Source organism: Lepisma saccharinum, chromosome 13 (genome assembly GCF_977018435.1).
Source record: "Lepisma saccharinum chromosome 13, izLepSacc3.1, whole genome shotgun sequence".
Taxonomy (NCBI): domain Eukaryota; kingdom Metazoa; phylum Arthropoda; class Insecta; order Zygentoma; family Lepismatidae; genus Lepisma; species Lepisma saccharinum.
Genome location: NC_139241.1, coordinates 64,835,478 through 64,850,644, shown reverse-complemented (window position 1 = coordinate 64,850,644; position 15,167 = coordinate 64,835,478). Strand labels below are relative to the sequence as shown.

At 38.8% G+C, this 15,167-nt stretch overlaps 1 protein-coding gene across 2 annotated transcripts in view; it reads left to right on the top strand.

Annotated features, from left to right (window-relative positions):
• The window catches only part of Ret (protein kinase receptor Ret oncogene), a 349,319-nt gene that overhangs the window by 259,767 nt on the left and 74,385 nt on the right, over positions 1-15,167 (top strand). For both annotated transcript variants that reach the window (XM_083134370.1, XM_083134369.1), the window contains exon 12: positions 10,412-10,526. In XM_083134370.1, coding sequence (XP_082990496.1) covers positions 10,412-10,526 — 115 coding nt within the window. The remainder of the gene's footprint in view (positions 1-10,411; positions 10,527-15,167) is intronic.

The window sequence follows — 15,167 nt, the reverse complement described above, 5'->3', positions numbered from 1 at the left end:
ATATCCAAGCAGAGATCAAACAACTCACTCAGACAGTGGCCACTCTACCAACTAATCAACATATTAATGAACTGCATGCCCTGTTTGAGGATATCAGAAGACAGGTCCATGATCTTACTGCTCAAAATTCAAAATTGGCAGTTGTTGAAAATTTACAACAAATTGTAGCTAATATCAAGCAACAGCTAGGGACCATGGAATCTAATCAAGCAAATGCCCTGTCTGTTTTTGCCACCCAGCTACAAGAAATTGTGCAACAATACAAGAGACTTGTTGTGGACATAAAAATCAAGCCAGGCCATGATGATGTTGTTAGAACCATCAATGAGCACCTTGAATCTGTAACAAGCAGATTGCTCACAGCAGAAAAGGAAATAACAGGCATAATCGAGAATCCAAAACATACAGTAATTCTTGAATTGTACAGCATCCCCAACAGAGAATATGATTCTCCATTTACACCAGGTGGCAAAATATATATGCTGTCCCCTGCACAATTTTATTACCAGTTTTTTGTTGGGGGCACATTGAGACCAATCAAGATCAAATATTGGCATCAGCCACAGGCACACCACTACCCTACATTATCAATAACAAATGCTGAGAACAAAGTGAAAATCACCAGTGTAGAATTAGAGGATTTTACAGACCCCAATACATTAGAAACAGCCTATACTGAAGATGATGGCTCTCTGGAATTTAAAATACAAATTGGAGACAAATTATATTTAGAAAATCCTTCAGTCTCAGCTGCTGAATACCCCATAGTTGCAATATTCTTGTTTACATATTATGTCTAGAAAAATTATTGTTGATGAATTACACAGACAAGCCAGACGTAATTATAAGAGACTGCCAGTAGTTACAAAGGGCATAGATGATTTATGGCAGTGCGACTTGATTGAAATGGCAAGTGGACAGTTGAAAAACTTAGACAAAATCAACAAGGGCTACAAGTATCTACTCACTGTGATAGACACATTTTCAAAATTTGCCTGGGCTGTGCCACTCAAATCCAAAACTGGAAAATGTGTTACAGAAGCCCTCAGGACAATCATCAATCAGAGTGGAAGATCCCCGCGCTATTTGCAAACAGATAATGGCAAAGAATTTTATAATTCAGTGTTTCAACAATTTATTAAAAGCCAGGCAATAAAACATTATTCGAGTTACAGTGATCTCAAAGCCTCAATTGTAGAGAGATTCAACAGAACCTTAAAAAATCTTATGTATAAACAATTTACACTTCAAGGTAATTATAAATGGATTAATATTCTTCCAGAACTTCTACATAAATATAACAACTCGGTCCATTCCACAATCAACATGAAACCCTCTGAAGTAACTTCATCTGATGAGCAAAAATTGATCAGCACTGTTTATTATCCTAAATATCAGCCAACAACAAGAAAAGCCAAATACAGGGTGGGTGATCAAGTAAGAATAAGCAAATATAAGCACTTATTCAAGAGAGGCTTTACAAGAAACTGGAGCAGTGAATTATTTACAGTGGTTCAGGTTAAACCCGGGACCCTTAACACATATATAATAAAGGATCACCGAGGAGAAATTCTCAAAGGCAGGTTCTATGAACAAGAGCTCAGCAAAACTAAACAGCCTGACACATATCTCATAGAAAAAATTATCCGCAGAAAAGGCAACAAGTTATTTGTCAAATGGCTGGGTCATCCGGAAAACAGCTGGATCGATGCAAACAAAATAATAATATGAACACCTGGGATGTTATAAAAAGGCTGCCAGAGCCTGAACAGCAGAATAAGAGAAATGGGAACTTGCTGCCTGATAATATTAGGTGTCTTATTGTTGGGCCATCTGCTTGTGGTAAAACTACACTAATGGTTGATAATTTTTTATTGGCACCCAACTGGTTAGACTGGAAAAACAGGCACTTGTATGTCTTCTCTAAGAGCTTGGAACAATTAAAATATCAGCAACTGATGAGGCTATATGATGGATTGGATATAGCCACTTTTGAACCAGATGTTAAGCCACTTCATGACTGTCTCGATAATTCTGTTGTTGTGTTTGATGATATTATACTGGATAATCAAAACAAGGTTAGAAATTTCTTTACACAGGGCCGACACAAAAACATTGACTGCTTCTACCTGGCACAGACTTTTTCAAAAATACCGAAGCAACTGATCCGAGACAACAGCAATTTTATATGTGTGTTTCATCAAGACCATACCAACCTCAAACACATACATGATGAATATGTAGGTGGGGACCTGAGCTACAATGATTTTTCCAAGTTTTGCAGTATGTGCTGGAACCAGGATAGTTATGGGTTTGTCACAATTGATATGACAAGAACACCTAATACTGGCAAATATAGAAATAAAATCAACAATTTTCTAGACGTTGAGACGTATATAAATAACCATGAAAAGGCCAATTATTGATGATCTTAAGTTAAGAGATTATCTTGTAAAAAGATTTAAGGGATGGAAATCAGAGAACCGAGGAATTTATGAAAAACACAAACAAACAGAACAGCCTGTAATTGATGCTATTAATAATTTAGGTAAAAATATCAAAACTGTTACAGAGCAAAATCAAGATTTGATCACAGAGCTTGTACCTGTAGCTGCTAGGAACATATTAGATTATCCATTCACCCCACTTTCCAGTATTCATACACCTAGTCCTATTGCTCCTCGAAGAATTGAAGCTACTCAGGATCCTATTGAATTGGGTCTTCTTGCTCAAAAATATTTAACCACACCTAAAGACAACAAAGATGAGGTGTTTGGCTTATATGCTGACACAGAGCTTGATGGCAGCATCATACATAGAATTGGCAATTTCAGAGTAACATTTATGGGAGATGATCTGATTGTTTATTCAGAATCTCGTCTCGGAGAAAAAGGTGCTTTTGTTAAGTACCCCGGAACACCTGGATTGTGGGAACTGATGACTCGGAAAAGGCCTGGCAGCTATACAGATCAAGATTATGAATATTACAAAGAAATATTAATAAAATCAGATGCTCTATACCAGAACAATGATCCCACACAAAAAAGAGTCAAGTCGAGCAGTGGAGCAAAATACAACAATTTAATCAAGCCCATATGGTCACAAATTAAGACTGGCAGTGGGATCAAACAATACAACACCCTGCCTAAAGAATTTGTGTGGGTTGATGATGTCAGGAAACTTGTAGATAGGTTATTGGTAATTGCTGGGGAGGAAAATGCTGGGAACCACAATTTTTACAATGAAAAGGTTGGAATTATGGACATGATAAGCACAAAATTGTCTAATTTTATAGTGAATGACACTAAGGGGATTGGATATCTCATAAAAATTATTAATACTCTACCACCTAAATTTTGGAATATTTCTGAGGGTCGGGGGCTTGTTAATGATATTATAAACAAGCTGCCATTTGAACTACACATTCCAGGCTATCAGTATTGTGGTCCAGGCACAAAATTGGATCATAGATTAAACAGAGGGGATCCTGGTGTTAATCCTTTAGATGCTGCTTGTAGAGACCATGACATAGCATACAACACACATTCTGATCTTGACAAGAGACATGTTGCAGACAAGAAATTAGAAGAGGCTGCATTTGGCAGGTTTGTAAGCAAAGATGCATCTTTGAGTGAAAAAATAGCAGCATTGGGAACCACCATAGCTATGAGCACCAAACAAAAACTGGGGTGGGGGTTGTGAATATGTATATAATAAACCTACAATGAAGGCCAAGGGTGTTATGTATCAAATACCTTATGCAGGTCTCAAATCTCTTGGGCCTATTGACAGTCTTTTAACCAAAAAGCAGCGCAAGAAGAAAAGCTCTTGTATTGCCAAGGGTCATGGGATGAAATTGTTGCTTAGTACCCCCCAATTAAAAAAATTACAGCAATCAAGAAAAAAATCACATGTGGGGGGATTCATATTTACCATCCCTGCCATCTTAGCAGCTCTCGGGGCTGTTGGGAGCTTGGCTGGGGGATCGGCTGCCATAGCAAAAACAGTAATAGATGCCAAGAAAAATAGGGCAGAATTAGATGAGCAGAGGCGCCATAACCTGGCCATGGAGAAACAAGGCAAAGGTGTTAAGAGAACCATGAATACGTTTAAAAAAAACAAGAGCCACTTACGAACCAAGATATTGAAGCTTTAATCAAGCCATTGGGCATCAAACATTTTAGAGGTGTGTACATGTCTGATTCTTTACCGGAACAACCACTCAACAAAGAGTGTGGCATTGTTAATTTGGATAAGTACAAAAATCAGGGCACTCACTGGATCTGTTATCTTAAATATTTAAAAAATGAGGCATTTGTGTTTGATTCATTTGGAGGTGTTCCGCCTGAAAATTTAGTAAAATATCTAAAATCAGCTAATCTTTATTACAATAATGCCCGTGTTCAAAACTTCAAAGATGTTAATTGTGGACATTTGTGTTTATCTGTTCTTAGATACATGTCTCAAATAAATAAACCATCAATTGAAGATTTTCAAAAGGCCTTGTGGTATCTGAAACATCATGGGAGTATTCCATCTCACCAGCCAAAATTCAATATTGAAACTCAAATTGCATGATGACATAGTGTATCCCAAAACAATAGCTCTCAGAGCATTTTACGGCATGTACCTGATCCCCAATATTACACACCACAACAACACAATTGCAGTAGGGGATGAAAAAATTGTCATCACTCCAGGGCAGTATAATCTCTCCACTCTAAATGCTCAATTACCCAGAGGTGTAGTGTTAAGTCAAAATTCTGTCACTCACAGAGTAGAGATTGTATCTGCTACAGAAACAGTGGATCTGGGTACTATAGGAGAGCTGTTAGGCTTTGAGAACAACACAAAACTTGAAGCGGCCATCAAACACACTGCTATGAATATACCTAAATTCTTAGCCATAGAGACTCTGAATATTCACTGTAATGTGGCCGAGGGTATGATCACCAAATCAAAAGGCATAGGCACTCACAAACAAACAGGCATCATTGCAACATTCAAACCTAATTCAGAATTCATGGAGCCAATCATCTACAATCCATCACCAACACTATATTTTCCTGTGTGTCATAATAGAATAGATTACATTGAATTGATGGTCACTAATGAAAAAGAAGAATTAGTTGATTTTGCTGGAGCCACAACAACTGCAATCATAGAGATTAATATTTAAATAAAAATACATACAAGAAGAAAATGGAAAATATTGAGAGTTATGAGCTACAGTCATTCCCTCCAAACAGGAGGACATTTGCAAATTTAAATCAACCCAACACAGAGGTTGAGGTTGATCTTGATGTAGGGGATGGATTTATACACCCCCACAGAGCAGATTTATACATCAAATTTGATGTTGTAAAGCTCGATGGTAGCGATTATCCGGCAAATTCAAATATAAGACTTGTAGACAATTTTGTGCCACATCTATTCTCTGAAATTGAGATCAGAAAGCATGGCGTTGTTATAAACAGAGTGGATTATCCCGGCATTACCTCCACAGCTTTGGCTACATTAAAATTATCCAAAACCGAGGCTTCATACTACAAAATAGGTGGATTTGAGGCTGGTGATAAGATATTATCTAAGAACCACACAGTGCTGTTCCCCATGCGCCTATTGCCAGGATTCTTCTCGGATTACAAAGATATTATGTGGAAGGGTGGTTTAAGAATTACATTTAGAAGAGCTGCAAATGATAACAATGCTCTGATGAGGTACAGTACATTAAACCCTACAGGGGAAGCTCTGCCTAATACCCTACCAGATGCAGGCAAGTGCCTTATTCAGACTATGGAGTTAAGAATCCCTGTTGTTGAGTATGAGGCCAGCTATGCTCTTAAATACAAAGCTGATATAATAAAAAATCCACAGGTTCCTCTGCAATTTTATACATATCAATGTGTACAGAAGCCCGCATCTGGTACATATTATGAGTTTGATGCTACAAATTCATTCTCCAGTATTCAATACGACATGCCTGATTTTGTGGTGGTACTGTTTCAGACTGGAAGACACAACAATCAGGAAAAAAATTCAAGTAAATTTGATAACTGCAACATCAAGAACATATATCTTAAAAATGGCAGAAATGAGGTCTTTCCTAGAGAAAATTACAATTTAGACATGTCCAAGAATGATTTCCTCAAATTATATGAAGCCTTTTCGGCTTTCAAGAGGGTCACTACAGGCAATACTGACATGTATTACACTCCAGATGAATTCAAAGCACAGAGACCCATGTTTGTAATTAACACTTCAAAAAGAAAACAGGTTGTGGTGAATGACAGAACAAACATTAAAATTATCTGTGAATTCCATGAGGCATTACCTGATGATACCATATGTAGTGTTATTCTCATAGGTGAAAAATCATATGTTTATGATGTAAGAAATAAGAGAGTCACGGAGCAATTCTAGAGGGTCTCTGCATATTACATTGTTTTAATATACAATTTGAACCTGGTATCCAATTAAACTTAAACCAGAAGTAAATATGTGTGTGTGTGTGTGGGTGTAGGTGTATCATGGCCTAGTTTTAAGTGTGGCCAAAAAAAATATCAAGAGGGGCATATTTTTAACAAATTTATGGACAATAAACTCACAGAAGTAGCTTTTATAAGTATGGGCAAATCAATCTGAGGGGGGCTCTTCCTTTCTCATGGAGTCCATGAGGGATTTTTTACAAAAATCTTGGATTATGCAGGGTTCCACACTAGAGCAAGAAGCTCATATGGGCATGTTGAGCTTGTTTTAAGTATAACCAAACCTGCTTGGAGGGGGCTCTTCCTTTCTCGTCCCAGTAGTAGGGTATTTTATACTACTCACGGCCTGGCCTGGATATAGCACATACACGGACGTTTAGAGAAAACGCGATCGGGTAAGGTCACGGGCGAGTGAGCTCCGCGATTTGTGTCGATTCGTACCCATCCGGACCCCGTGGCGAAAGTGGTTAGCACATTGCGCTACGTCGGCATGGGGTCCCGGGTTCGAATCCCGGACTGAGCATGGATGTTTGTGAGTGTTCATTCATCAATTTTATCATGTCATCACTCATACCCATCTTTGCAAATTAGTCAAAATTGGCACAAAAAGGCGATGTAAAATAAAGCATAAAAATTATTAAATCAATCGATTCGCACCTATATATTTTGAATATATGAGCGTGTTATATGACGCGTGTGAATGAGCGACAGATAAGAGGCCAGAACCTTACAGTTCAGGACATAAATGGTAAGTAATATTACACCGCTTTTCATGAAAGCATTCGGTGCTAAGTGAGCTCCCACCTTCCATGTTTTCGCTGTGAGACCGTAAGAGCTTATTTTTCTCTTTCCGACTCAAGCATGTCTCTTTGATCTTTGAGAATGAAAATAGACATTGAATATCACAGTGAGTGACCAAAAACAGCATATGCCCCTAGAGGGGGCGCCGTAATGGTCAAAGATAGAAGAAAAAGATCTCCCGAAACGATGGAACATCCTAGAAAAAAGAAGAACCGACTCCGGGGAGACGGCACTAACCCTCTCCAACAGAACATGGAACCAACAGAAAGGACTGAGAACTCCATCATGAACATGGACCTAGAAAACCTGCCGAACAAGTGAAATCCACCTGGGACTTTTTGTAAAGCTCGCCCTTAAATTGAACACATTAGTGTATAAGGATAAAAATATATCTGCAGACAAACCCGCAACTATTTCTGAAATTGTAGCGAAGATGAGCCAGGTCCATTAGAAAGCAGTTAGTGAAAATAAATCTTTAAGCATTGATTGCAAAATACTCAAAGAGCCAACCAAGGCCACCCACAACCCCAAACCTACCTACGCATAAAAGGCGGAGCGCTTCAGAATGCGAACAACGGAAAAACAGGGCAAATTCAAAAAGCTGCCGTTAACAGTGAATACACTGTGTTCATTTCTGACATGGAGAAAAATAAGGATGCAAAGCAAACACAGAAAACTTTTACAAACACAACTAACCCTTTCAGAAAAGGCATACACATTCGCCCCATCAATAAAATGTTAATAGTTGAAACTACGTCTCAAGAAGAGGCGAAAAAAATACTACAAAAATCAAGACTTGGAAAAACAAAAGATCAAAACGGAGCTCCCTAGGAAGCACAATCCATTAATGATCTTATGCGACGTTCTTGCAAATAAAGAGAAAACGAGTGTGTTCGAATAGATCTACATGTTAAACCTTGAAGACAAAATCACATGGGAGGATTACATAAAGCAATTCAACCTCAAATTTAAAACAGGTCCAAGGAACAAAGCATGGTTCAAATGGGTCTTCGAAGTAGAGGTAGCTACAAGATTTCGCGTCTTAACTATCACGAACAGCTACCACAATACGGATGGGTGGATGTTCCGGGGTCTTGAGCATTCGAAATTTGATACTCGGTGCAGCCGCGAAACCAGGAAGTTTACAAGGACTTCTCCTCGCCTTAACGATATTAAGGTAAGCGTCTTAGAGTTTGCTCCTTCCTTTCCTGTCCCGAATACCAAAACTCTCTGCAGACGGTGGCGGGAGGATTCTAAGACAAGCGCTCCCAGACTTCTGTAACAAATCGAATTCCGCACGAGCGACTCCTCCAGGGATATGTGTGGGAGATGCCTGAGTTTCCTGATCAGTCTTGGAATTCCGGTCACCTTGAGACAAGTTTTAGTCAACTTGAACAGGTTTAGCGAAACAGGCGGCAAGAGTCCGACACAGGCCTGCACTGGAAACATGTGCAAAGACTAGAAAATGCATCTGATGACGTCACAGATAACGAGAAAAGTCCATTTACATAAATTCTCTGCAGGTCTACTTCGTATTTTGTTTCTCTATTTGACATCCTTTTCTACCTCTTTAATGGAGTGATTTGATTTTGATTTGCTTTATTTTACTTCGCTTTTGTGCCACTTTTGGCTAATTTCGACGATGGGGATGAGTGATGATATGATGAAATTGATGTAAGGACACTCACAAACATCCATACCCAGGCCGGGATTCGAACTTGGGACCCTGGCGTAGTAGCCCGATGTGATAACCACTCGCCACGGGGATCTGCTCTTTAATGGATTGGTTTGGTTTATTTTACTTCGCATTTCTGACATATTTGGCTAATCGCGACGATGACGATGAGTTATGATATGATGAAGAGACACTCAGAATGAACGGCTATGAACAGGCCGGGATTCGAACCCGGAACCTCTAGCGCCGTAGCGTGCTGTGTTAACCGACCATAAGATAAATGATGATTAACTGAAATTACCGAAAGGATTGTCCAGGCTAGTTCTCGAATCCGAAACCTTCGTAAACTTCTTGTGTCACTTATACGTACATAGGAATAATTTTAATCTGTTCCTGAGCCTGGTACAAAAATACAAAACATTGTAAAAAAATTGCAGGGAATATCAAAAGACCAATATTGGAATGCTAGGAATTAATTAATTTATAAGATACAGAAAATACCTACATAATCACCATGATTTTCACACCTATCCAATCGTGATATCGTGTATCACTGGGAACCTAGCAACACTGCTTTTCCTGTCAAGTGAGAACTTTTCGTACTACGTAATATCGCTTTATGGTCTCTCATGTTATTATTTTTCATAAAGGGTTAAATTTTTTTCACATAATTCTGGGACACCTTGTATATTCATTGTAGTCACAAATAAGGGTGGTTTTACGTGAAGGAAGGGTATTCCGCTGCGAGAATTTTCTGGGAACAGAAAGGAATCATTTTGAAGGTTTCCTGAAACATATGCAACCCAATGTACTTTGTATTTGGTTGGGTTGTATAAGACCCAGGATGAAATGGGATTTCGGTGATTGTCATTTGAAGTCTACACGCAACCACAGATAAGGGTGTGACGCAACTGTGGATGTAAACTTTATATGATTTTGATTGGTGTTTTAAGTTCACTTTATGCACAGTAAGGCTAATCAGGACTGCAACTACAGTATAAAGTGGGATCCGAACCACTATGTACCCACACAGGGTATCGAACTAAACTTCATATGAGAATGAGAAGTACTGTAAAATATTTAATTTTCTTTTACCACTCAAGGCAGAATAATGTAATAGCAAAATAATAAAGGGCAATAGTTTGACACAATTAAGTGAATCATATTACAGAGGAGTCTATAACTGTCCAAATTCCGATTAAATTGAACGCATCATTTGACCAGAGAAAAATGAATCAGAGACGATTTAACTGTACGAATTGTTTGACAGGAGAATCATGGATCAAATATCGATGCAATTGAACGAATCGTTTGAGAAGATCCATAAATCACAGATCTAAGGAATCAATTTACTAAGATTCAACAACAGCTTGACTCACTTTACGCAATGTTTGTCTTAAAGAGAACCGTTTATAAAACAGCTAATCCTAAATCTTCTGTCTTTTAGCCTGACAAGAAGTGGGAGTTCCCTCGAAGCCGCCTGGTGATAGACCAAACCCTTGGGGAAGGGGAGTTCGGGAGAGTCCTCAAAGCCACTGCCCTAGACATCGCAGGGACGCCTGGTAAGTACAAGATATTCTCTGCTATCCTTAGGGATTCAATCGATCATGTCTATAAATGGTTCTATTCTCTTTCCACAGCAAAAGTTTCTGATGTGTACAGTCAGCCGCAATAAAACTGAGAACCTAGATATCTAAATGGCATTATGTGTGCTGTTTTGTGTGTTATAATTAGGGCTTTTTTTCCCTAGTGTCCGAAGACGAGGCCCAACATAATATATCTTCATTTTGGGTCATTGTAGGCCAGAAAAAGGTGGGTTTTATTTGTCCTTTTTTAGCATTTTTTAGTTCTTAACGGCTTTTTTTGCAACTTCACCTTCTTTCGACTACGTTTTTACTGCCCATTCTCAATACGAATCATCATCGGTTCATCACCTCTTAAACATCCTTTCTGTAGTAAAAAAATAAAAAAAGAAAGAAAGAATTATATTTGAACCATCCCTGAAAAAAGAGGAAAACATTTTTGGACGACTGAAGCAGGTACGGTACAAGGTCCTCTAACCGTCTGGAAGGTTGCGCTGTAAGTGGCAACTTTCCCTTGTTTTGAAGCTTTCAGTTTCTTTCGCACTGTGTGTTCCATACCACCAGAATTTTGAATTTTTTTATTCATTAAATATGTAATTAAAACTGAAGTTATTAATTAATTTGGATCACATTTATACGTCCTTTTTTCCGTTTTTAGGTCCTTTTTTGGATATTTTTAGGACTTTTTTTTGGCAATTTATAGGTCTTCAACTTCCAAGCCATGGTTATAATCAATAGCGGATACAGGCTGATTCACAATTGAGGATTGTCTAGTTGATATGGGTGCATGAAAAGGGACGAACTGGTAAAAGGAATTAAGAAATGAGAAAAAATACTTCTTTTGATCGCTTCAATAAAAACAAGTCACCTCGGAAACCGAACACACGAGCAGCGCACGCCGCCACAACGTGGCTTTAACTGTAGCATTCGGACGGACCTCTATCGAAAAGACTAACTCCTAACCACAGTATTGGGATTGACTGGCCTCTATTGCAAAACAGGCGAATCGTACCACAATATGCGTGTGAAGAGGATAACCATTCCTCTCAACCTGTGACAACTTTTTATGTCAATTTCCCTTGTTATTCTTACCATAAATAACATTCGATCGTTACTTTTGTATAAATGTGATTAGTGACAGAAAGCTCAAGAGGGAATCAAAATATTAAATGTTTAAAATTTCCTATAATTTTTACTTAAAAACCAGACTGACTGATTGAAATACATTTTTGGGTGCGTCGCCACTTCGGTTATTTGCACCTGTAACATTATATAGAGCCGCGCCCATTACCATAACTAAAGTCAGCACACGTTTCTGAGGAATAGCATCTCCTCACAGAGGGAAAAGGCTGTAAAGGGACACTCAGCACATACAAGAGGAAAAGACACGGAACAACACGCATTCATAGAGGAATATACTGGTCGCAGGCCCAGACGCCAGAGCCTCCTTGGCCGAAAATATTGCAGTTACCGGGCTATACTACGTGGAAATGAGGATGGCATTTTGGTGCCTTTTCCAAAGATCAACCCTAAAAAATGCAGAGCTGTTTTAAATGATTATCGAGCAATGTGAGTTCTTGAAACGTTGAACATAAACTTGCAATCAACCTCGTTCTGGGCTTCGGTGATCATGTTATAATACGGGAAAAGTGAATAAAACCACCCGGATGCCTTCGTTCAATATGGCGTGGGCGCTGAGTGCAAAACTGAATTACTGAATATTCCAACTCGGAAAGAAGACAAAAGTAGACTGGAAATATCCTCCTCGCTAACTTCCTCCACCAAAATGAGCACCTCGTCCCACCCTCTCCCCCCAACCGCCATTTAAAGTGGCGGAAACGCGCAGAACGCGGTCTCCCAATTTTCGCGTCCCCTTACTCCAGACCAAGGATAATGAGAGCATCTGAAATGCCTTAGAGAGAGAGAAGGATGCTGGGAAACTCATCTTCCGCGAGATGAACTTGTTGTTATGCGCTGAAAGATTTCCCTTCCTCGATGTGCAAGGTTGGAAGGGACGCATTGCCCTATATACTCACGGGGGCAAAAGGTGCTGTGAAAGATTCCAGACTTTTAACCTTCTAGATTAATCCCCTAGTAGTCATCATCAGAAGATAAAGACGCGAAGAACTGGCAAATCGGAAAACCACTTTTAAGGCTCAGCGGGGCCTTTAGCTGACGCGGGCAGCTCTTTTCTAATGTTTCCCTCCTTTTCAAAAACGGCTTCCAAAATCTGAAAAATTACATATGTTTAGAATTCATTCTAGATTTTTCACGCGAATCTTCGTACGGTATGCTTCCGACCTTGCCTAGGTATTCTCAATAGTTTCGTAACAACGTAAGTCTATTAAACTATTGATAATAGACAACAGCAGAAGCAAACCACACGAGAATCCACATGAATACTCTGGAACAGTGGTTCTCAAACTGTGGTACGCGTACCCCCAGGAGTACACGAACGTCTTGAAGGGGGTACGCGATCAGCTCGGCAGAGATCAACAATACTTTTGCAGCAGGTGCGTAGAGCAGACTTCATTGTTTCAGACTTCATATCTTTAACACTCAACAGAACAAATAAGGCTGATTTTTTCTTTCACTGACACTCTTATCTTTGTTTCGCATGTTTTGAAATAAAATACTCGTTCGAAATCTATAACAACACTAAATTTGGAGCCGAACCTTCCCTTCAAAGTTCCAAGTGCACAACCAGACATCAAGAAACTATGTCAGGCCTATGCAGGTACATCCTTGTCACTAGAAACTCTGAGAATTTACAATAAAAACTCACAAATTGTACTTGACAGTTTGTTCACAAACTTATTTTTGATCTTTACTATCTTTTCAAAAACTGTGGAAAAAATATATGAAAATTAAAGTTTTCTATGTACTTCTTAGCATACATGTGTTTCTCATTTTTATTCTTGTTACGATTCATAAAGATTGTAAACGTAGGAACATCCAATAAAATAATTAACGTGGGATTCTAATGTTTATTTCTTTACCATCTCTCCACCGAATGCCATTTTGCTCTATTGCTGATACACACCTCCAACATATAAAAAACGCAAAAAAAAAAGAAAAAATCCCCAATAATCCTACACATTTTGGAACATTCGAAAACAGGTGTCTGACGTCGGTGAAACTTAAAACTCAAATATGTGTTACTTAAGGAACGAGCCTCATATGATTCTCAGAACATCACTTACGCTGCAATGTATCTTTTCTTATTCAAACTTCTTAAGAATAAAATAGGTTACGTAACAGACCTTGGAGCTCAATTTTCTGCTGCGTGGCAAAATATGCCTACGTAACATAATTCTCCTTGTTTGTTTGTTTGATTGATTTGTTTTTAGGTTCCCTTGATGCACAGGAAAGCTAATCGGAACCTGGGCCTACATTTTGAAGTGAGATCCGCACCCCTTTGTATTTCCACCGGGGACTCCGTGATAACAAGACGATGCTCATTGTAAGAATGTAATCAGAAACAGACCACTGAAGATTCCAGGTTCGACCTTGACCTCAATGCACAGTGCGCTACAACGTCAGGGGTCTCTCAGGTTCGAATCCCTGCCTGAGCACGGGTGTTCTTTGCGAGTGCCCCTACATCATAGCATCATTCTCGTCGTCGCGGTTAACCAAAAGTAGAAGTAAAGCGACGCTAAATAACAAAAAAATCAATGAAAGCTTACATTTGTGAGTGTTCCCTCATCAAACTCAACTAATCATCATTCATCATCGTCATGATTATCTAAAATCATCGAAAATAAAAGAAATAGAAACAAATACTATCAATATTTATTAGCATACAATCTCTCCATCCCAAATTTCGATCGAGAAAATAGCTTTTTCCAATCCCAGCATCCGCAGATTTAGATATTCATTCCGCAAATACAGAATATACGTAAATGCAGTATAATTGAACACCTTACAAAGAAATTGTAAATACTGAATCTATATTCTCCAAATAACATTGCAAAAGTATTGCGCGCAATAAAAGAATCGTTGCCTGTTGTGTACTAACGCATTAATAACAAAAGCCTTTGAAATATCGTGCGTGATTGAGGAACGATGGTGAGGTCAAGAGGTGTAAACTACCAATTTTGAGAGGGCGATAACGTCCGTATATTTACAACTCTTGGGGCGCTTTTATGACAGCTTGGTAACTTGAAAGGTCTGGTATTGAATGTAAGCAAAATCGATCAACGCATTCCAAGAGAGCTGAAGCAAATCATATCTTCGCTGTGGTGAGGGCACTCCAAACTTTGCCGATGTTTTCAGCTTAGTGCATATAGGCATTTAAAGATAAAGACGCGAAGAACTGGCAAATCGGAAAACCATCTTTAAGGCTCAGCTGGCCCTTTGGCTGACGCCAGGGCAGCTCTTTTCTAATGTTTCTCTCCTTTTCAAAAACTGCTTCCAAAATCTGAAAAATTACATATGTTTAGAATTCATTCTAGATTTTTCACGCGAATCTTCGTGCGGTTTGCTTCCGCCATTGCCTAGATATTCTCAATAGTTTCGTAACAACGTAAGTCTATTAAACTATTGATCATATCTAGAGAACAGCGGAAGCAAACCACACGAGGATCCACGTGAATATTCTAGAACAGTGGTTTCAAACTG